The sequence below is a fragment of the Xenopus tropicalis genome, chromosome 2, assembly GCF_000004195.4.
Source record: "Xenopus tropicalis strain Nigerian chromosome 2, UCB_Xtro_10.0, whole genome shotgun sequence".
Taxonomy (NCBI): Eukaryota; Metazoa; Chordata; class Amphibia; order Anura; family Pipidae; genus Xenopus; species Xenopus tropicalis.
The window spans coordinates 4,251,724-4,275,885 of NC_030678.2; the positions used below are offsets into that span (position 1 = coordinate 4,251,724).

The 24,162-nt window shown below is 46.0% G+C and overlaps 1 protein-coding gene across 1 annotated transcript in view; it reads left to right on the plus strand.

Annotated features, from left to right (window-relative positions):
- gap43 (growth associated protein 43) overlaps positions 1 to 23,221 on the plus strand; it is a 28,259-nt gene extending 5,038 nt beyond the window's left edge. Inside the window, 2 exon segments of the mRNA NM_001078744.1 lie at positions 14,636 to 15,149; positions 22,596 to 23,221. Coding sequence (NP_001072212.1) covers positions 14,636 to 15,149; positions 22,596 to 22,684 — 603 coding nt within the window. The 3' untranslated portion in view covers positions 22,685 to 23,221.
- Positions 23,222 to 24,162: the final 941 nt, after the last annotated feature.

Sequence of the window (24,162 nt, forward strand, 5' to 3'; positions counted from 1 at the left end):
GAGATAAGTGGCTAGCATTTTTGGGTTGAGTCTGAAGAAAGGCACGAGGGTAATACAGATGGAGACACCAACATCCAGATATTGAGGAAGAAAGCTTGGCAGATACAGATGGAGACACCAACATCCAGATATTGAGGAAGAAAGCTTGGCAGATACAGATGGAGACACCAACATCCAGATATTGAGGAAGAAAGCTTGGCAGATACAGATGGAGACACCAACATCCAGATTATGGGGAAGAAAGCTTGGCAGATGGATCACATATAACTTGGGTTCTGGCCACCGTGGTTCCTCAGTGATAATCAGACGTAATAGTAAGGAGCATGTTGGGGCTGATATTATCTGGAAATGTCACTTGATTAAACAAGAAGTATCTATTACAGAGGAGAACTTGAGGGATCCAAATGCAAAAGTACAAAAGAAATGGATCAGGACAATGGGGGTGAGTGGAAGTAAAGATGCAGCCAACAGATATCCTGGTTATCGTGGGTCATCAACTTCACGTTATGCCTTCAAAGCCAATAGATGGAGTTATAACTGTCTGGCAGAGCCTAGGATATGACTTTGGGATACCTCCAGCTACACAAGATGCTCAATAAGGAAGGCCAAGAAGAAAATTTAGCCCATATGGTCTGGCAGTCGGATCTGGATTGGGAACCCAAGTGAACTCACCAACAAGAATCAGTTAGACAATGACAATTTGTAGGATCTTTGGACCCCCAGGGGAATGAAGTAGAGTGATGATTTGAGTTAGGATTTAGTCTAAATGAATAAACAACATGGATTGGCTGATATTTCAAGGGGAATTCAATCATTATTAGTGGAAGTATTTTCATTAGCTGTCCTTATTATGCCTGTGATAATCGGGGATAAGTCTAGCTTCATCTATTGGTCACTGAGAACCTTGAAAAGTGGACAACAAAACCATGTGTAGGTGGTAACTGTATGCTGTCCATCTGCTGATTGGTCAAATGGAATTCAAGTAAAACTGAGTCATGTGACCTTAATGAAGACTATAATGCAGCTTAGGAAATAGATGGACCTCCTATAGAGCCCTATTGGGGGCAGGCCCTGGCACTACTGCCCCCCAATCATCCATGATAGTTATCCCTTTGGTCCAGGATAGCTAGAGATATCACATTGGAGTAACTAGTTATACTGGGGCTCAGTAAGAATCTGGGGATTGGGCAGGTTGTCGGCCAAACCCAAAGCAGGTTCTCTCCTTTCCGGTGATATCACCATGACAACCCGACCTATTTGTGATATCATTGTAGAGGGTGGGTAGGGGAACATACATGTACATACTATGTAGGAACCACAGGGAAGCACCAGAGAGATTAGTGTAAGCCAATCTAACGCACTGTAAGATATATCCCATTATCTTGTCCTTTACGTTCTGGAAAACAGAGGCCTCCTGGGATTATATTAGAAACCTGCCCCCCAAATACATTTATGGAACACACAATCTCTGGTTATATCATAATAATACTGGTTATATCATTTTTAGCTCTGCAGATATCTGGTTGTTAGGGCCCCACTTACTATAGCAACCAAGCAGTGGTGCGAAGCGGTTAACTTACCCTTTAAAGCTTCACTCATCATAACGTAGAAGTAGTTTTACATAGAGGAACCAGTATCATATGTGCCTAATTCTATGTATAGGAAACATTACTGTGGAATCCATTGGACCATAGGACAAGTGGGAGTGTCCACCCTGATATCACAATCTGATAGGCTGCATCAAAACAACTAGCAAGCAGCCAATAACCTTTCAGTAGCCATAGATACTATGGGCTGTTCCCTTTATTCCAGCAGCCCCCTGTCTGGCCCCTTTATCTCCCTGAGTTCTATGAGCGATCGCATTTCAAATCTGCCAACTAATATCCTACGGAACGCAATTACCAGGCTCTTCCATTACTATTAATTGGTGCGGCTAATTGTTATGTCTCCCAGAAATATCAGCAGGCTCATAAACAGTCTAATTAAATCCACACATTTATTGATTTCTTTCTGTGGGACCCATTATTCCAAATACTTCTGGTGATGTGTCACAGGTGCGTCCAAATCTCCCATAATCCTCCTGAAAGCCAAGATTAAAGGGCACATTTCCGCTTTATATGCAGTATAAAGTAATAGTATGTGGCTGACTGTGTGCCGAGAACATTGCTTTCCTGTATATTTGCCTTTGGGCATGGGCGGGAGCTGCCATATGTCCTCCCTTACACAGTACAGTATGAGAGTATAGCTTAATATGTGTATATGTATGTATGCTGCCCTATGGTTTAATGTAATTGTAATTAAAATGTAATATACTGTTGCCTTGTACTAGTAACCTGTAGACTACTATAGTTTATATATATAAGCTGCTGTGTAGCCATGGGGGCAGGAAAAAAGGAGCAGATAACAGATATGCTTTGTAGACTACAATGGTGTTTTACAGAGCTTAGCAATTATCTATGTAATCTGTGTAGTTTAGCTCTATTTCAGTTTGAATAGATGCCCCCGGGGCTACACAGCAGCTAATTTATATAAACGATAGGAGTATTTCTGTAGCAAATACACAACTTTAACCAGTGCAGGGGCAACAGTACGTTACATTTGAAATTTCATTTTTTGGTGTTACTGTTGCTTTAAGGGTGCAGAGAATATCCTGTTACTGTATATTTACTGTATTTACTGTGTGGTACGACTGTGTGGGAGGGAGCTGTCATGCCCATACATAATGCTGAGAGACCATAAGAGGTGGGAGATATGAGTATCAGTTAACAGACTGTTCCTGCTGAATTGTGCTTGGTATCTACAGTGGGAGAAAGGGGTCAGTATCAGACATTGAGGCTGTGATGGAGAAGTGACATAAAGTGGCTTTGTTGGAACCCTTTGCATTTTGGGGCTCCATTTATGTCCCCCTTTCCTGTGATTCTACCATCTGCAGGTATGCACAGGCAGGGTGCAGGGTACAGACAGGGTGCAGGGCACAGACAGGGTGCAAGGTACAGACAGAAGGCAGGGTACAGGGTACAGACAGGGTACAGGGTACAGACAGGGTACAGGGCACAGACCGGGTACAGGGTACAGACAGGGTACAGGGTACAGACAGGGTACAGGGTACAGACAGGGTACAGGGCACAGACAGGAGGCAGGGTACAGGGTACAGGGTACAGACAGGGTACAGGGCACAGACAGGAGGCAGGGTACAGGGTACAGACAGGGTACAGGGCACAGACAGAAGGCAGGGTACAGGGTACAGGGCACAGACAGGGTACAGGGCACAGACAGAAGGCAGGGTACAGGGCACAGACAGGGTACAGGGCACAGACAGGGTACAGGGCAAAGACAGGAGGCAGGGTACAGGGTACAGACAGGGTACAGGGCACAGACAGGGTACAGGGCAAAGACAGGAGGCAGGGTACAGGGTACAGACAGGGGGCAGGGCACATACAGGGTACAGGGCACAGACAGGAGGCAGGGTACATGGTACAGACAGGGTACAGGGCACAGGCAGGGTACAGGGCACAGACAGGAGGCAGGGTACATGGTACAGACAGGGTACAGGGTACAGACAGGGTACAGGGCACAGACAGGAGGCAGGGTACATGGTACAGACAGGGTACAGGGCACAGACAGGAGGCAGGGTACATGGTACAGACAGGGTACAGGGCACAGGCAGGGTACAGGGCACAGACAGGAGGCAGGGTACAGGGCACAGACAGGGTACAGGGCACAGACAGGAGGCAGGGTACAGGGTACAGACAGGGTACAGGGCACAGACAGGGTGCAGGGTACAGACAGGAGGCAGGGTACAGGGTACAGACAGGGTACAGGGCACAGACAGGAGGCAGGGTACAGGGTACAGACAGGGTACAGGGCACAGACAGGGTGCAGGGTACAGACAGGAGGCAGGGTACAGGGCACAGACAGGGTACAGGGCACAGACAGGGTACAGGGCACAGACAGGGTACAGGGCACAGACAGGGTACAGGGCACAGACAGGAGGCAGGGTACAGGGAAAGAGTCAGACAGTGAGTGAGACAGACAGTGAGTGAGACAGACAGTGAGTGAGTGAGACAGACAGTGAGTGAGACAGACAGTGAGTGAGTGAGACAGACAGTGAGTGAGACAGACAGTGAGTGAGACAGACAGTGAGTGAGACAGACAGTGAGTGAGTGAGACAGACAGTGAGTGAGACAGAGAGTGAGTGAGACAGACAGTGAGTGAGACAGAGAGTGGGTGAGACAGACAGTGAGTGAGACAGTGAGTGAGTGAGACAGACAGTGAGTGAGACAGACAGTGAGTGAGACAGACAGTGAGTGAGACAGACAGTGAGTGAGACAGAGAGTGAGTGAGACAGAGAGTGAGTGAGACAGAGAGTGAGTGAGACAGACAGTGAGTGAGACAGACAGTGAGTGAGACAGACAGTGAGTGAGACAGACAGGGAGTGAGACAGACAGGGAGTGAGACAGACAGGGAGTGAGACAGACAGACAGTGAGTGAGACAGAGAGTGAGTGAGACAGACAGTGAGTGAGACAGAGAGTGAGTGAGACAGAGAGTGAGTGAGACAGAGAGTGAGTGAGACAGACAGTGAGTGAGACAGACAGTGAGTGAGACAGACAGTGAGTGAGACAGACAGTGAGTGAGACAGACAGTGAGTGAGACAGAGAGTGAGTGAGACAGAGAGTGAGTGAGACAGACAGGGAGTGAGACAGACAGTGAGTGAGACAGAGAGTGAGTGAGACAGACAGTGAGTGAGACAGACAGTGAGTGAGACAGACAGGGAGTGAGACAGAGAGTGAGTGAGACAGACAGTGAGTGAGTGAGACAGTGAGTGAGACAGAGAGTGAGTGAGACAGACAGTGAGTAAGTGAGACAGTGAGTGAGACAGAGTGAGTGAGACAGAGAGTGAGTGAGACAGACAGTGAGTGAGTGAGACAGACAGGGAGTGAGTGAGACAGTGAGTGAGACAGACAGTGAGTGAGACAGACAGGGAGTGAGACAGAGAGTGAGTGAGACAGACAGTGAGTGAGTGAGACAGTGAGTGAGACAGAGAGTGAGTGAGACAGAGAGTGAGACAGACAGTGAGTGAGTGAGACAGACAGGGAGTGAGTGAGACAGAGAGTGAGTGAGACAGAGAGGGAGTGAGTGAGACAGTGAGTGAGACAGACAGTGAGTGAGACAGACAGGGAGTGAGTGAGACAGTGAGTGAGACAGACAGTGAGTGAGACAGACAGTGAGTGAGTGAGACAGTGAGTGAGACAGACAGTGAGTGAGACAGACAGGGAGTGAGACAGAGAGTGAGTGAGACAGACAGTGAGTGAGTGAGACAGTGAGTGAGACAGAGAGTGAGTGAGACAGAGAGTGAGTGAGACAGACAGTGAGTGAGTGAGACAGACAGGGAGTGAGTGAGACAGAGAGTGAGTGAGACAGAGAGGGAGTGAGACAGACAGTAAGTGAGACAGAGAGTGAGTGAGACAGAGAGTGAGTGAGACAGACAGTGAGTGAGACAGAGAGTGAGTGAGACAGAGAGGGAGTGAGACAGACAGTAAGTGAGACAGAGAGTGAGTGAGACAGAGAGTGAGTGAGACAGACAGTGAGTGAGACAGACAGTGAGTGAGACAGACAGGGAGTGAGACAGACAGTGAGTGAGACAGAGAGTGAGTGAGACAGACAGTGAGTGAGACAGACAGTGAGTGAGACAGACAGGGAGTGAGACAGAGAGTGAGTGAGACAGACAGTGAGTGAGTGAGACAGTGAGTGAGACAGAGAGTGAGTGAGACAGACAGTGAGTAAGTGAGACAGTGAGTGAGACAGAGTGAGTGAGACAGAGAGTGAGTGAGACAGACAGTGAGTGAGTGAGACAGACAGGGAGTGAGTGAGACAGTGAGTGAGACAGACAGTGAGTGAGACAGACAGGGAGTGAGACAGAGAGTGAGTGAGACAGACAGTGAGTGAGTGAGACAGTGAGTGAGACAGAGAGTGAGTGAGACAGAGAGTGAGACAGACAGTGAGTGAGTGAGACAGACAGGGAGTGAGTGAGACAGAGAGTGAGTGAGACAGAGAGGGAGTGAGTGAGACAGTGAGTGAGACAGACAGTGAGTGAGACAGACAGGGAGTGAGTGAGACAGTGAGTGAGACAGACAGTGAGTGAGACAGACAGTGAGTGAGTGAGACAGTGAGTGAGACAGACAGTGAGTGAGACAGACAGGGAGTGAGACAGAGAGTGAGTGAGACAGACAGTGAGTGAGTGAGACAGTGAGTGAGACAGAGAGTGAGTGAGACAGAGAGTGAGTGAGACAGACAGTGAGTGAGTGAGACAGACAGGGAGTGAGTGAGACAGAGAGTGAGTGAGACAGAGAGGGAGTGAGACAGACAGTAAGTGAGACAGAGAGTGAGTGAGACAGAGAGTGAGTGAGACAGACAGTGAGTGAGACAGAGAGTGAGTGAGACAGAGAGGGAGTGAGACAGACAGTAAGTGAGACAGAGAGTGAGTGAGACAGAGAGTGAGTGAGACAGACAGTGAGTGAGACAGACAGTGAGTGAGACAGACAGTGAGTGAGACAGAGAGTGAGTGAGACAGAGAGTGAGTGAGACAGACAGTGAGTGAGACAGACAGTGAGTGAGACAGACAGTGAGTGAGACAGACAGTGAGTGAGACAGAGAGTGAGTGAGACAGACAGTGAGTGAGTCAGACAGTGAGTGAGACAGACATAGAGCGCAGGGATCAGGGCAGATGTGAGTGCATGTGACATGTGTAAGTGCCGGAACATCAATAACATCTGCTGCCGGGTGGGATCTCCCCTAATTTCATTACACAGGGCCCCGAGCAGCGACAGGCACCCTCTAGCCCCCAGCATGGCCGCCACTCATTCAGCTAACAAAGGGCTCTATGGCCTGACTCTCAGCCAATCAGCGGTGTGGTCTGTGGGTTTTATGGCCTGACTCTCAGCCAATCAGCGGTGTGGCCTGTGGGTTTTATGGCCTGACTCTCAGCCAATCAGCGGTGTGGTCTGTGGGTTTTATGGCCTGACTCTCAGCCAATCAGCGGTGTGGCCTGTGGGTTTTATGGCCTGACTCTCAGCCAATCAGTGTAGTGGCCTGTGGGTTTTATGGCCTGACTCTCAGTCAATCAGCTGTGGGGCCTGTGGGATTTATGGCCTGACTCTCAGCCAATCAGCTGTGGGGCCTATGGGTTTTATGGCCTGACTCTCAGCCAATCAGCGGTGTGGCCTGTGGGTTTTATGGCCTGACTCTCAGTCAATCAGCTGTGGGGCCTATGGGTTTTATGGCCTGACTCTCAGCCAATCAGCTGTGGGGCCTATGGGTTTTATGGCCTGACTCTCAGCCAATCAGCTGTGGGGCCTATGGGTTTTATGGCCTGACTCTCAGCCAATCAGCGGTGTGGCCTATGGGTTTTATATGTGTCTTGATTGTTAATACCACATCCCTTCTGTGATTTAAAAATGGTCAGTCTCAAGGGTGGGCAACTGGCTAGGGATAGGGGGGCAAAGGGGGCAATTGGCGGGGATGGGACATGGTTGCCACCTGTTTGGTTTTGACCTTAAGGCCAATAAATGAAAAACAAATATAAAAATACTCACCCCAACATGGCTTAGTTACCATCAAGTACAATTCATTTCTTATTATTACTCTTATTATTCTCATTGCTGCATTTCAAAGCTTTCTGGATAACTGATTTCTGTATAATAGATCCCATACCTTTCACTAAAGGATTGGACTTACTCATCAGGCACAATAGAGATAGAGATACGGCCGCCACCCGTGGGGTTTTGAATGGAACATTCCAATTTGCCAAAGGGAAATCCAGCCAATTGAATCTAATGATGCAATCACCCCACTTCGGCATCATAATCCCGCTGACATCATTGTGACCGCCGTCATCACATCCAACATCCCTGCTCCACCCCCTATGCCATCTGCCCCGCCCCCCCCCCCCCCGTTAGGGTTTAGCCTTGGGCAAAGGCAGCAGCCCTGAGTGCCAGGCCGAGTAGCGTTGCTATTGGTGCCAGTACGACTTGGCCTGTTTGTGCAATTAAACCCGTGTAGTCTGGGTCTGAGCCAATCAGCCAGTGTTCTATGTACCTAGATTATTAACACCAGATCCCTAGTGTTAATCTGCTAATCTGCATCTGAGCCAATTGCAGCGCCCAGGTTCTTAAAGGGACAGCAGCGAATTTTGGTGCTCTGCCCCCTCGTTGCCCGGCTCTAAGCCCCCGGCGCTGCCCGACAGGGGAAAACCAAACACTTTATTCCCAATGGGATTCAGAGAATAAAATCTCCGAGCCACATCCTGGCTAAATAGAAGCCAAACCGGCTCTGTGCCGCACAATCCTGTGATTACAGTGACAGGGCCGCAAATTACTTACAGGGATTTTCCATTACTACAAACTTCAATTACTCTGCCATCCACTCCAGGGGCAATTCCCCACTGACCGCAGACAATGGAATAATTGATTTCTTAGCTTTATCTACACGTGGCAGCTGCTTTAAATTCATGAGGACGAGGCCCCAGCAATGCATTTAATTGTGGATTCAGCCCCCTCTCTGTACTGTAAACTTAGGGGGCTGTTCCTGCTGAATTGTGCTTAGTACAGGGGAATCCCTATGTGCCATAGTTTTATGGTATCTCTCTGTACAGGCTATGGGCAAACTTAGGGGGCTGTTCCTGCTGAATTGTGCTTAGTACAGGGGAATCCCTATGTGCCATAGTTTTATGGTATCTCTCTGTACAGGCTATGAGCAAACTTAGGGGGCTGTTCCTGCTGAATTGTGCTTAGTACAGGGGAATCCCTATGTGCCATAGTTTTATGGTATCTCTCTGTACAGGCTATGAGCAAACTTAGGGGACTGTTCCTGCTGAATTGTGCTTAGTACAGGGGAATCCCTATGTGCCATAGTTTTATGGTATCTCTCTGTACAGGCTATGAGCAAACTTAGGGGGCTGTTCCTGCTGAATTGTGCTTAGTACAGGGGAATCCCTATGTGCCATAGTTTTATGGTATCTCTCTGTACAGGCTATGAGCAAACTTAGGGGGCTGTTCCTGCTGAATTGTGCTTAGTACAGGGGAATCCCTATGTGCCATAGTTGTATGGTATCTCTCTGTACAGGCTATGAGCAAACTTAGGGGGCTGTTCCTGCTGAATTGTGCTTAGTACAGGGGAATCCCTATGTGCCATAGTTTTATGGTATCTCTCTGTACAGGCTATGAGCAAACTTAGGGGGCTGTTCCTGCTGAATTGTGCTTAGTACAGTCAATTCATTAAGAATTTTTTTAAAAGGCACCTCAGTAGCACAACTGGCATCAGATCACATACTGTATATTCCCACACTGAAGGCACTGACACAAGTAATGATTATGGGGGATTTTAACCCCCGGGGCCGGGCACAAACTGGATGATGTGTCCCTTGCCCACAGAGCTAGTAATCACTACCTGTGCCAGGGCCCCAATGCAGCCCCATATACCAATCAATGGATTAGGAGTAACATTGTTACCGGGCCACCAAGTTCCAGCTATAAAGCAAATTATTCCATTTTCTCAGAGGGAAACTAGACTTGGCCGGGGGGATACAATACAGGTCGGCCCATTAATAACCCTGTAATTTTAGTGCCAAGTGCAGGTTATCAAGGAAAGTGGCGCTTAATCATTTAAATGCAAAGCAATTTCGATGTTCAGAACGTTTCCATAGCAACGCACAGCTTGGGACCCTGTAATGGGCTGCCCAATGTTCTCTGTGCCTCTACTCACACTGTATTCTGTATTAATGGGCTCAATTCTATAATAAACTGTAATAACTTAATATGAACCCTACACATAACAAGGTTACAGATATATAGAAACATTGGGGTAACAGTCACCCCGCTATAGTTCCAGGGGTACCCAGGGCACAAATAAGCACTCACCCCAAATCCCCCCCTAACTGGCCTTCAGGCTGGGCCCCCTTAGCCCATAACAAGGTTACAGATATATAGAAACATTGGGGTAACAGTCACCCCGCTATAGTTCCAGGGGTACCCAGGGCACAAATAAGCACTCACCCCAAATCCCCCCCTAACTGGCCTTCAGGCTGGGCCCCCTTAGCCCATAACAAGGTTACAGATATATAGAAACATTGGGGTAACAGTCACCCCGCTATAGTTCCAGGGGTGCCTAGTGCTTTTATCCCACTGCTTCTATAGGCACCATCTCTCCCTACTATACCTGCTATCCCACAGCCCCAGTCCCTTCCCAGAGGCTATTATCCCCCCACTGCTACTATAGGCACCATCTCTCCCTACTATACCTGCTATCCCACAGCCCCAGTCCCTTCCCAGAGGCTATTATCCCCCCACTGCTACTATAGGCACCATCTCTCCCTACTATACCTGCTATCCCACAGCCCCAGTCCCTTCCCAGAGGCTATTATCCCACTGCTACTATAGGCACCATCTCTCCCTACTATACCTGCTATCCCACAGCCCCAGTCCCTTCCCAGAGGCTATTATCCCCCCACTGCTACTATAGGCACCATCTCTCCCTACTATACCTGCTATCCCACAGCCCCAGTCCCTTCCCAGAGGCTATTATCCCCCCACTGCTACTATAGGCACCATCTCTCCCTACTATACCTGCTATCCCACAGCCCCAGTCCCTTCCCAGAGGCTATTATCCCCCCCTACTATAGGTACCATGTAGCTCTATGACAGTTATCAGATTGATAGCATTCCTTGCTCATTAGCTGGGCCAATCTTACTTGCATAATATAAGTGAATGTAAGTTTATCTGGCCCACTCACTGCTTGGCCTAATAATAGCAGCAGACAATTATCCACCTTGATTGCAATTAGCAGATTAAGTCTTTAATTGCTGAACATTTAATCTACTGCACATGAGAACATTTCACCTAAAAAAAGCATGAAAAATTCAGGGGGATGTAACCGAGGAAGCGCTGGTTCCGCTCAATCACTTGATTAAAGCTGGATGCGCCTGGGATAAAACTTACTCAAGCATTTTGTCTCCCAAAACAGTCTTTCCAAAGGGCGTTTATCAGGTTCATTAATTATTAAATCTACTCATTTATGCTGTAGTTACTATAACGGGAGGGAAGATGTTGAACTGAGATTCTGATTGTACCAGTTTAGAAAAAGAAACTATCAATCAGGTTTGATACATTTAACCTTTTATTCTCGAACCAACAAATGTATTTGTAGCTGTAATATTGGTGTGTAGGCGCCATCTCAGTGCCTTGTGCCTGAGTCTGAGCTTTCAGCCAGCTCTACACATTAGAACTGCTTTCAGCTAACCTATTGTTTCTCCTACTCCCATGTAACTGGAGGAGTCCCAAGCCAGACTTGGATTTCTTACTATTGAGTGCTATTCTGATACCTACTGGGAGCTGCTATCTTGCTCCCTTCCCATTGTTCTGCTGATCGGCTGCTGGGGGTGAGGGGGGGATATCACTCCAACTTGCAGCGCAGCAGTTAAGTGTGCCTGAGTCTGAGCTTTCAGCCAGCGCTACACATTAGAACTGCTTTCAGCTAACCTATTGTTTCTCCTACTCCCATGTAACTGGTGGAGTCCCAATATAGGGTTATATAGGATTTCAAAGTATTATCCATCATACTGAGTCTATCATATCTGGTTGCTGGGGTTAAAGACCTTGGCAACTAAAAAGAGGGCTGATTTAAAGAATGAAACGTGCATATATATATATTGCAATATGAAGGCCAATTGCATAGTAGCTCTCTCGCTGGGAAGGTTGGTAGGCGGGGCCGTGCTATTTCCGTGTATCATTTCCCATGGGCCTCGCTGTGAGTGCGTAACCACCCCGAGCTGTCGCCAACGTGTGTTTTTGTGCGAGCTGATTCGCTATTTCATGCAAAGTGTTGTAATATGTTACACTGCTTAATAATAGACTCTATTTATATTCAGCAAGAGTTTCCTTATTCAGAGAGTTAACGATACGGACATAATTAATGGGATTTTATTGTAACAACTATTTCACGCAAATCCTCACAACGACCATATTCAGAATTCATACCTTATCCATAACAGCACTGCAATCTCTATGCAGCAAGCTGGAAAGACTCACTTTAAAGGGGAACTACACCCAAACACAACTTAAGCTTTTTGAAAAGTAAACATACTTTCGAGCAATATACATCAATTGAAAAATATGCAGCCTTTTCATGATGATTCATGTAATAATCTGGTTTGGAACAGTTCCCTAAGCCCCACCCCCTGTTCCCTAAGCCCCACCCCCTGTTCACTAAGCCCCACCCCTGCTGATCTGGCTAACTACATTGTGACTTAAGGTGGCCATACACGGGCCGACTATAGCTGCTGATATGGGTCCCTTAGACCGATTCGGCAGCTTATCGGTCCTTGTAGTGGAAACAATGACTGGCCTGCTGGACTGATATCTGGCCTGAAATTGGCCAGATATCGATCGGGCAGGTTAAAACATTCAGTCGGAACAGGGACCTCATCGGCTCATTGATGCGGTCCCCGAACCAACTGTGCCATTGGCCCCAGGCCAAACGATCAAATTAGCACACATTTTACCGATATTGCTTACCTATAGGTGGGGATATCGGGAGAAGATCTGCCAAGAGAGCGGATCGTTACGTATATGGGCACCATTAGTCACCTGCCTTCAGCCTGCCTCCTCCCAATCCCACAATCCCCTGCTGCACACGTGATATCAATAAGGGAAGGAACATCCCAGCGCAATGCATTGTGGGTGATGTAGTTCCTGCAGGCTGTCTGTAAGCTGGGGGGAAGTTGTTACCATTAGTAACATCAGTGTTTTAGTCCCTCCTCCCCTGCCAGGATTACAAATGATGCAGAAAGAGAAGAACTGTTTTGCAGCTTGATTTCAGCATATAAATATGGTATTTATTCCTACTGTTTGAAGAAACAAGTTACAGAGATATTAGGGGTTTCTGGGTTGTGTGGGGGTCTTTAACAAATTGTGGTTTGGAAGCTGGAGTTATTATTAACATTTATTTATGAAGCGCCAACATATCCCGCAGCGCTGTACAATAAGTGGGTTTCATACATTGGGCATACAGAGTAACATATAAAGCAATCAGTAATCTATACAGGAGGGGAAGGGAGCCCTGCCCAAAAGAGCTTACACTCTACAAGGAGTAACATATAAAGCAATCAGTAACCGATACAGGAGGGGAAGAGAGCCCTGCCCAAAAGAGCTTACACTCTACAAGGAGTAACATATAAAGCAATCAGTAACCGATACAGGAGGGGAAGGGAGCCCTGCCCAAAAGAGCTTACACTCTACAAGGAGTAACATATAAAGCAATCAGTAACCGATACAGGAGGGGAAGAGAGCCCTGCCCCAAAGAGCTTACACTCTACAAGGAGTAACATATAAAGCAATCAGTAACCGATACAGGAGGGGAAGAGAGCCCTGCCCAAAAGAGCTTACACTCTACAAGGAGTAACATATAAAGCAATCAGTAACCGATACAGGAGGGGAAGGGAGCTCTGCCCAAAAGAGCTTACACTCTACAAGGAGTAACATATAAAGCAATCAGTAACCGATACAGGAGGGGAAGGGAGGCCTGCCCAAAAGAGCTTACAATCTACAAGGAGTAACATATAAAGCAATCAGTAACCGATACAGGAGGGGAAGAGAGCCCTGCCCAAAAGAGCTTACACTCTACAAGGAGTAACATATAAAGCAATCAGTAACCGATACAGGAGGGGAAGGGAGCTCTGCCCAAAAGAGCTTACACTCTACAAGGAGTAACATATAAAGCAATCAGTAACCGATACAGGAGGGGAAGGGAGCCCTGCCCAAAAGAGCTTACAATCTACAAGGAGTAACATATAAAGCAATCAGTAACCGATACAGGAGGGGAAGAGAGCCCTGCCCAAAAGAGCTTACACTCTACAAGGAGTAACATATAAAGCAATCAGTAACCGATACAGGAGGTGAAGAGAGCCCTGCCCAAAAGAGCTTACAATCTACAGTTCCCCTTTAGTTGCATTCACTAGTCACATACCTTATGGGTTTCATGGTACTGACCAGGGTTGGACTGGGCCACCGGGACACCGGGAAAATACCCTGTGGGCCCCGGCCCGGACCGAACCCTATTGCCCCTTCCTCTGGCCTCCGATGTCCTCCCCTGCTGCTTTTCACATACGTGCGTTCAGGGGAGGATGTCGGACATGAGCCCCTGCGGGGGGGGGGGGCGTTAGGGGTGCACGGCGGCGGGGGACATGGCTGGAGAAGGCACCTCCCGGGGTGCAGGGCGTTCAGGGGAGGACGTCGGACAGGGGCCCCTGCGGGGTGGCATTAGGGGTGTGTGGCGGCGGGGGTCGTGGCCGGAGAAGGCACCAGGGCGTCCTCCCCTGAACACCCTGCACCCCCCGGTCCGACCCTGGTACTGACAGCTGGGGAATATAGATTCACAGCACTAAGCTGAGGTTCCTGCAAGGGATCCAATAAGTCCAGCCATAAATAATGATGTTTTTATTGACAGAAAGTGAACCTGCTTGCAGTCTACTTGCCCTTTACTGTGAACAATCATTATTCATCCCATATTGATGCAAAATCTTTCAATGGTACAAGTAATAATCTAATAATCTAATCTATTGGGGGATTTGTTTTCTCTTCAAGGTTGAAAAGAACGAGGATGCCGACCAAAAAATCGAACAAGATGGCAACAAACCCGAGGACAAGGCTCACAAGGCAGCTACCAAAATCCAGGCCAGCTTCCGCGGACATATAATCAGGAAAAAGCTAAAGGTCGACAAGAAAGACGACAATAGCGACGAGGCAGTAGAAAACCACAAGGACGGGGCGACCAAAACAGAGAAGGAAGCCCCCAAAACAGAGGAGCCCACCGCCGACGGACCTTTAGGAGACAAGAAGGAGGCTGTCAGCTCCCCAGTAGGAGACAAAAAGCCAGAACCATCTTCAGAGAAGAACCAGGACCCCCCCTCAGAAGAAAAGCAAGCGCCGGCCGAGACGGAGAGCACCACGAAAGGGAGCACCGAAAACTCCCCAGGCGGGGAAGCCACCCAAGCAAAGGAAGAGCCCAAAAAAGCCGACGTGCCTGAAGCTACTCAAGATGCTGCATCTGAACAAGAACAGGGGAAAGCCGAGAGCAGTCAAGAGGACATTAAGAAAGGTACGGGGCGGGCAGGGGGCAGTTTGTACAGTAGATGACACAATAGGTTGTACTGTAACAGTACAGTGGGCAGTTAGTAAGAAGTACAGTAGGAAGAGGTTTGTACAGTAGATTACACAATAGGTTGTACAGTAACAGTACAGTTGGCAGTTAGTTTGTACAGTGGGAAGTAGTTTGTACAGTAGATGACACAATAGGTTGTACAGTAACAGTACAGTTGGCAGTTAGTTTGTACAGTGGGAAGCAGTTTGTACAGTAGATGACACAATAGGTTGTTCAGTAACAGTACAGTTGGCAGTTAGTAGGAAGTACAGTAGGAAGCAGTTTGTACAGTAGATGACACAATAGGTTGTACAGTAACAGTACAGTTGGCAGTTAGTAGGAAGTACAGTAGGAAGCAGTTTGTACAGTAGATGACACAATAGGTTGTACAGTAACAGTACAGTTGGCAGTTAGTAGGAAGTACAGTAGGAAGCCGTTTGTACAGTAACAGTACAGTTGGCAGTTAGTAGGAAGTACAGTAGGAAGCAGTTTGTACAGTAGATGACACAATAGGTTGTACAGTAACAGTACAGTTGGCAGTTAGTAGGAAGTACAGTAGGAAGCAGTTTGTACAGTAGATGAAACAATAGGCTGTACAGTAACAGTACAGTTGGCAGTTAGTAAGAAGTACAGTAAAAAATAGTTTGTACATTAGATAACACAATAGATTTTATATTAACAGTACAGTTGGCAGTTAGTAAAAAGTACAGAAGGAAGTAGTTTGCACAGAAGATGACACAATAGGTTGTACAGTAACAGTACAGTTGGCAGTTAGTGAGAAGTACAGTAGGAAGTAGTTTGTACAGTAGATGACACAATAGGTTGTACGGTAACAGTACAGTTGGCAGTCAGTAGGAAGTACAGTAGGAAGTAGTTTGTACAGTAGATGACAGAATAGGTTGTACAGTGGACTGTACATTGGGCAATAAATGGTAATACTGTAGTAGGGGCAGTGGGCAACACAGCGCTCAGTATACACTGGTTACACTTCTCTGTATGTAATTGTATTTCTACAAACCCAATGTCCGTGTGTAAATATCATTACTGTGTCTGTAGGGAGTGGGGCGGCTTTGTGCATAGAGCTCAGTGGGGCAAAACATGTCTGTTATTGAGCTTATTGGGTTCCCAAGTACAAACTTCAGCATAGAGGATGCTGGGAGTTGAGGTCCAGCCTGCAGAACCAAGAAACAGCATCCAAGCAGTTTTGCATTTCTTTAGATGTTTTTCACACTCCATTTACTTCCATTGCTTTGGGGATTTATTGACCCAATCGTCAGCCTTTCAGCGCAGGAATAGTCGGGCAGCTACAAACAAAGAGCTGAGAGCTGGTGATGCCGTTATATGGGCCCTGACTGCTACTTATTGTAATGCAAAATATATGTACAGTACGTAGTAACAGGGGGGAGTTGGACCTTAGCAACCAGATAGCAGATACAATTACAAACAGAAGAACTGGACAAAAAATAAATGAAAATAAAGACTGTTAAGTTCTGACTTAGGGTCATTAATAATGAAGTGTTATTTATAAAAGGAACTTACCAGTTAGTACAGGGGAATCCCTATGTGCCATAGTTTTATGGTATCTCTCTGTACAGGCTATGAGCAAACTTAGGGGGCTGTTCCTGCTGAATTGTGCTTAGTACAGGGGAATCCCTATGTGCCATAGTTTTATGGTATCTCTCTGTACAGGCTATGAGCAAACTTAGGGGGCTGTTCCTGCTGAATTGTGCTTAGTACAGGGGAATCCCTATGTGCCATAGTTTTATGGTATCTCTCTGTACAGGCTATGAGCAAACTTAGGGGGCTGTTCCTGCTGAATTGTGCTTAGTACAGGGGAATCCCTATGTGCCATAGTTTTATGGTATCTCTCTGTACAGGCTATGAGCAAACTTAGGGGGCTGTTCCTGCTGAATTGTGCTTAGTACAGGGGAATCCCTATGTGCCATAGTTTTATGGTATCTCTCTGTACAGGCTATGGGCAAACTTAGGGGGCTGTTCCTGCTGAATTGTGCTTAGTACAGGGGAATCCCTATGTGCCATAGTTTTATGGTATCTCTCTGTACAGGCTATGAGCAAACTTAGGGGGCTGTTCCTGCTGAATTGTGCTTAGTACAGGGGAATCTCTATGTGCCATAGTTTTATGGTATCTCTCTGTACAGGCTATGAGCAAACTTAGGGGGCTGTTCCTGCTGAATTGTGCTTAGTACAGGGGAATCCCTATGTGCCATAGTTTTATGGTATCTCTCTGTACAGGCTATGAGCAAACTTAGGGGGCTGTTCCTGCTGAATTGTGCTTAGTACAGGGGAATCCCTATGTGCCATAGTTTTATGGTATCTCTCTGTACAGGCTATGAGCAAACTTAGGGGGCTGTTCCTGCTGTACTATTACAAACAGTGTCTGTCTGGCTGTTTATAGTCTCTGCATTTCTGGTTCCGGCCCATACAATACTGTAGCAGATTCATGAATTTACCGCCATCTTTTGCCCCGACGCACACACATTGCGACACACTGTGAAAGGAATAAATATGACCCATCTGGGCATTTACATGCAGATAACGAGCACCGTGCCCTGTATAATGCCCCCGCCCAATCCCTACGCGCCCCTTGGCCCCGTACATTAATAATGCCGACACATCCTGCTAACGAGCGGGACCCAGGCAACGTTGCTAATGAATAATAACAAAGGTGAAGCATCTATGCACAGGGCATGGGTTTAATATTCCCTTTAATTAAAGTACTAGTGGTCCAAGTGTCATCTACATCCAGACTTATTGAATCAGAACTGACAGATTTGGGATTGAGTGGGGGGGGGGCGATCAAATTTTAGCCAAGCTCATTAATTAGTGCTGCACTGCCGGCTGGAAATGCCTGTGGCTGATTTAACACTGAGAGTGGAGAGACAAGAAGGCTCAGCTGATACAGAGGAAACAAAACCACTAAGGTCCGAAATGTATAAATCTATGTGACAGCCAATAGCAACTGTCACATTAACCCTTTTAACTGTTACATTAGTTCCACTAACAAAACTGCAACTAAAGGCTAAAGATTTAGGAGGAGATTAAATGACATTAAAGGCAAACTTAAAGATAATAATAATATAAATAATAATAATAATAAAAATAATAAAGCCACCTGTGGCATTAAAGGGGAACTTAAAGTTGTTATTATTATTATTATTATTATTAATAATAATAATAATAATAATAATAATAATAATAATAATAATAATAATAATAATAATAATAATAATAATAATAATAATTAATAATAAAGCCACCTGTGGCATTGTTGGAAAGTTATAGTTCAAGTATTGTTATGTCACTTGTAGTACCGCTCTGTACCTTTTACAGCAGCAAATCCCTTCCATAGAAAGCAATAGAACAGCACCCCCACCAGTTGATTAGCTACAGGGTAAAATCCAATTACTTCCAGCCAATAATATTCTAGAAATAATACACTCCCCTTTTCAATCAGCAAAGAGACACTGCTTATGTATTTGTCCCCTTTATTAATTTGCACTTAGGAAATGGGATTTTTGGAGAACTCCTGCTACATTTTATTCATGTAGTCAGAACCGGCAGTGCAAGGAATAGCAATAACTTTACTTTAATGCAATGGAAGTTGCTTAGAGTGATATTTTGATTATGTAAACTTTTTTTTTTTATTTTTTGGTTTATTATTTGGTTCTAGTTACCCTTTAATTTGCGTGAAACAATTATGAGACAACAGGGGTACAATGTCCTTCTCTAAACTTAAGGGGTGTCGGGGTTTCACCCATGTGATCAGGGCCATCATCAGTAATTATAGGCCCTCGTTGTCATCCCCCCTGATCTGCTCTAGTTACGCCCCATTAGGCTGAAGCCCTATCCTAAGGATTATGCCTGCCCAGGGCAAGTGGCTCCATGTGGGAGAGTATGGGTCAGCTTGGGGCAGCCCAACTGGAGGCTTAGGGTCCAAACGGGATCTTTCAAGGGGTTTTTAATGGCTCCCTATGACTATAGGCCACTCCATACCCACAACTGTAGGGCAGCACAGGGGTAGATAATGGCTGTTATAGTAATTCCCACTCTCTGACCCACTTTCCCTCCCTAGGATTGGGCCCAACGCAGATCATTTGATTGAGCCCCAGTTTTGTTGCCCCTCGGCGCTGAGTAAAGGGAATGGGAGTGCGGTTTTAGTTCGCTGCATTGCTGCACTTCCCACTCAGATTGTCTGTTTGTATAGACTGGGGTGTAGGGCCCGGGGGGCACAGATATGTGGGCTGTAACCCTTAGTATTCCTTAGAATTGAATCTGAACCCACCGGGCCCTGGAGCACTTGAATTTGGTTGTGGTGCTTGTACAGGTATGAGATGTTATCCAGAATGCTCTGGACCTGGGTTTTTTTGGATAAGGGGTCATTCTGTAATTTGGATCTCTATACTTTAGTATACTAAAACATCATTTAAACATGAAATAAACCCAATAGGATTGTTCTGCCCCAATAAGGGGTAATTATATCTTAGTTGGGATCAAGTACAGGTACTGTTTTATTATTACAGAGAAAAGGGAATCATTTAACCATGAAATAAACCCAATAGGGCTGTTCTGCCCCAATAAGGGGTAATTATATCTTAGTTGGGATCAAGTACAGGTACTGTTTTATTATTACAGAGAAAAGGGAATCATTTAACCATTAAATAAACCCAATAGGGCTGGTTTGCCCCCAATAAGGGGTAATTATATCTTAGTTGGGATCAAGTACAGGCACTGTTTTATTATTACAGAGAAAAGGGAATCATTTAACCATTAAATAAACCCAATAGGGCTGTTCTGCCCCAATAAGGGGTAATTATATCTTAGTTGGGATCAAGTACAGGTACTGTTTTATTATTACAGAGAAAAGGGAATCATTTAACCATTAAATAAACCCAATAGGGCTGTTCTGCCCCAATAAGGGGTAATTATATCTTAGTTGGGATCAAGTACAGGTACTGTTTTATTATTACAGAGAAAAGGGAATCATTTAACCATGAAATAAACCCAATAGGGCTGTTCTGCTCCAATAAGGGGTAATTATATCTTAGTTGGGATCAAGTACAGGTACTGTTTTATTATTACAGAGAAAAGGGAATCATTTAACCATTAAATAAACCCAATAGGGCTGTTCTGCCCCAATAAGGGGTAATTATATCTTAGTTGGGATCAAGTACAGGTACTGTTTTATTATTACAGAGAAAAGGGAATCATTTAACCATGCTTTATGGCTGAGTACGAATGCATTTCTGTGCCAAACTCAGCTCCATGTACTTGCAGTAAATTCTGGGAGCCCCAGTAAGTCAGGACCCATATGCAGACCCAGTAGAACAGACCCCCCCGCTGTACATACAGTTATTTCTATAAAGTGGAGGAACTTGTTCCCTGTCACTCGCAATATGAACTGCGCCTTTCAGGCTGTAACTGAACCTGCACAGATGCCCCCCGGGGGGCAGCCAAGACAACAGAAGCCTCGCACTTCCCATTCCCCCTCGGGTCTCTAGGGGAGCCTAATCTGCTCCACCAGCCAAAAGTGGCAGGTTTCCACGGCAACCAGGCAGCTGTTGTCTAGACAATGGGAGCTGCGGGGTCTCCGTTGCCGTCATGGCCTTCACTCTCGTAGCCCTCGGTAGCACCGCTATATCTGGCTCAGGGCACCGTCGTAACTTGAAAATGAATTTATTTGCCCTTTACAATCAGCATGGGGCTCTCTTGTTATGTTAAAAAACATTTTGTTTATGGGTTTATATCCCCTTTAAAGGAGACGGAAAGTCACAATTGCTGGGGGGGGGGGGGTTTCAAAATGTTAGTAAGTATTCACTTACCCCAGGGTGGTGCTAACTGCGCCAACCTGGGCAGGGTCGGACTGGGCCAGTGGGACACTGGGAAAAAAGCCAGTGGGCCCCGGCCCCCCTGTTGGCCCAGACCCAATCCCAGCTGCCCTCCCTCTACTTATACGCACTTGGGAGATGGACGAGGTCCCTGCGGGGAGCATGTGTGGGCGGTGTGGGCCCCTGCGGGGGGTTGCGGTGCCCCGGGGTGGCAGCCCTGGACCCGGGATGCAAAACTCCCCCACAACTTTGTTTGACATTCATAGCATTTGCTGATAAATGTGTGTTTAACTGGCGTTTATGGAGAAAGTAGTATGACTGCACCCACACGTACTAACGAATAGAAATGCAGGCGGATAATGCCGGCTCCGCCCCAAAAGGAGGCAGGCATTTCACGCTCCTGATAGCGCTAGAAACTTTGGTTTTGTTCTTTGTTTCCAATTGGCCGGCTGTCTCTGATCTCAGGTGTTTATTATGTCGGCATGCCTGGGGATTATATGATTGGGAGTGTTTGGGGAAATCGGGTTGGGGGTCAGTATAGTAATCCCTCCCCTGAGTAACAATCATTTTGTTTGGGTGAAACAAAGGCAGATCAGTACGGGTTACCAGCACCGCATTGTGACATCATTTTCTCTAGGATTTATTTGCTGCCAAATGATTATGATAATATTCTGTATTTTGCCTCATTCCGCCGCATGGGGTGCAGCTCAGCGCCATTACCGGAGGATATTATGGGAATGAGACTGAGCCCCTGACTTGCTAATTAATGAGCCTTGTTCCTAACTCGATTTGCTAATTGCTGTATCTGCCTCTCTATGTTTCCCACTCTCTATTTATAGATCCCTGTTCCTAACGCCATTTACTGATCAATATGGCTGACTCTCTATTTTGGGCCCTGGCGCACGTGACGTCACTGTTACTAATTTCTGTGCCTTACTCTCCATTAGTGATCACTGTACCTGACTTTATTTAAAGTGCAGTGTGTGACCCCCAGAAAAAAAGGGAAACTACACCCCCAGAATGAATACGTAACCAACAGACAGTTTATATTATATTAAGTGGCCTATTAAAGAATCTCCCCAAACTGGAATATATATATCAGTAAATATTGCCCTTTTACATCCTTTCCCTTGAGCCGCCATTTAGTGATGGGCTGTGTGCCCCCTCAGAGATCAGCTGACAGGAAGTGATGTGGCTCTAACTGTAACAGGAAGTAGGCAGAACTCTGCCCATTCATTGGCTGATGGCGCCTAGCATGTATGTGTGCCTTGGCTTGTTTGTGTGCACTGTGACTCCTATGATCCCAGGGGGCGGCCCTTAGTACCTAAAATGGCAGTTTCCTATTTAGGATTACCCAATGGCACATACTGCTAAATAAGTATATTTATATGAAAATGGTTTATTTGGATGAAGCAGGGTTTTACATATGGGCTGTTTATAGAATATATGTTTATTTTTTGGGGGGTACAGTTTCCCTTTATTGGTTGTTACAGTAAAGCTTTATAGGGGAAATTCTTTATCAGCTTCTGATATTTGTGTTCCTTTCCTTTCCCCCCAGATGAAGTAGAAGAAACCAAACCTAGTGAAAGTGCCCAACAAGATGAGGCTGTCAGTGAAGAAGCCAAGCCGGACCAAGAAAATGCCTGAACCCCCTGATCCGTCCCCCCCGTTTCTCTCCTCTCGGACTCCATTCTTCCAGGCTCCCCCCTCTCTCTTCTTCTCTCGATCTCGTTCCTCACGTGGGTTCCTCACACCTCTCTTCCCTCCTAATTTCTCTCTGTGTGGCAGAACATGTAAAGGCAGGGAAGTTGCAGTCGAGCAGTGTGGCTTAAACATTAAGTGTCTTTTGGTGTTGTTAATGGCGAGTTTTCCAGTACGGTCCAATCCAATTCATTCTGGGCATTCACTTGCACTGTATACAAGTTTTATTCCAACGCCCGCGCTCTCTCTCTCTCTCTCTCTCTCTGTTTGACTGTGTGCAATGTTCCGTTTAACCTATGGATTTCAAATTTACCCGGTGAATTTCCAAACAATGTCTTCTTTTATTCCGTTTGTATCTTTCTGTTTATTTTTTATTTTATTCTCGTTTCTCTTCAATGTGATGGAATGAACTTATCGAACAAATAGCCCTCCCGACAGTTTGTTTTCCAAAATAAAGCAATGTGCCAATTAGCGTATACTCAACAGCGCCCCCTGCCTCTTGTTCTTCTGTGGCTGTAGGGCCCCCCGACATTTATTCAATGATCAAAGTCTACAGGGGAGGTTCACATTCAGTTTAACTTTTAGTATGTTATAGAATGGCCTATTCTAAGAAACTTTTAAATTGGTCTTCATTATTTATTTCTTATGGTTTTTAAATTATTTGCCTTCTTCTTTAAACTCTTCAAATGGGGGTCACTGACCCCGGCAGCCAAACCCTATTGCTCTGTGAGGCTCCAGTTTTTTGTTATTGTTACTTTTTATTCCTTATCTTTCTATTTATACCCTCTTCTATTCATATTCCCATGTCTCTTTCAAACCACTGCCAGGTTGCTAGGTTACATTGGACCCTAGCAACCAGTTAGCTGCTGAAATTGCAAACTGGAGAGCTGCTGAACAAAAAGCTAAATAATTCCAAATAATAAAAAAGGAAGACAAATTGCAAACTTCCCCCCCCCTCCTCTTGTTCTTCTGTGACTGTAGGGCCCCCCGACATTTTTTCAATGATCAAAGTCTAAAAGGGAGGTTCACCTTCAGTTTAACTTTTATTGTGTTATAGAATGGCCTTTTCTTAGAAACTTTTCAGTTGGTCTTCTTTATTTATTTCTCATAGTTTTTGAATTATTCGCCTTCTTCTCTTTGCAGCTTTCAAATGGGGGTCACTGACCCCGGCAGCCAAACCCTATTGCTCTGTGAGGCTCCAGTTTTATTGTTATTGTTACTTTTTATTCCTTATCTTTCTATTCAACCCCCCTCCTATTCATATATCAGTCACTTTCTCAATCCACTCCCTGGTTACTAAGGTAAATTGGACCCTAGCAACCTAGAAATCATAATTCCAAACTAGAGAGCTGTGGAATAAAAAGTAAAATCATTAAAAAAAAACAACCCACAAATCTCTCAATTCAGCCCCTCTCCTATTCATA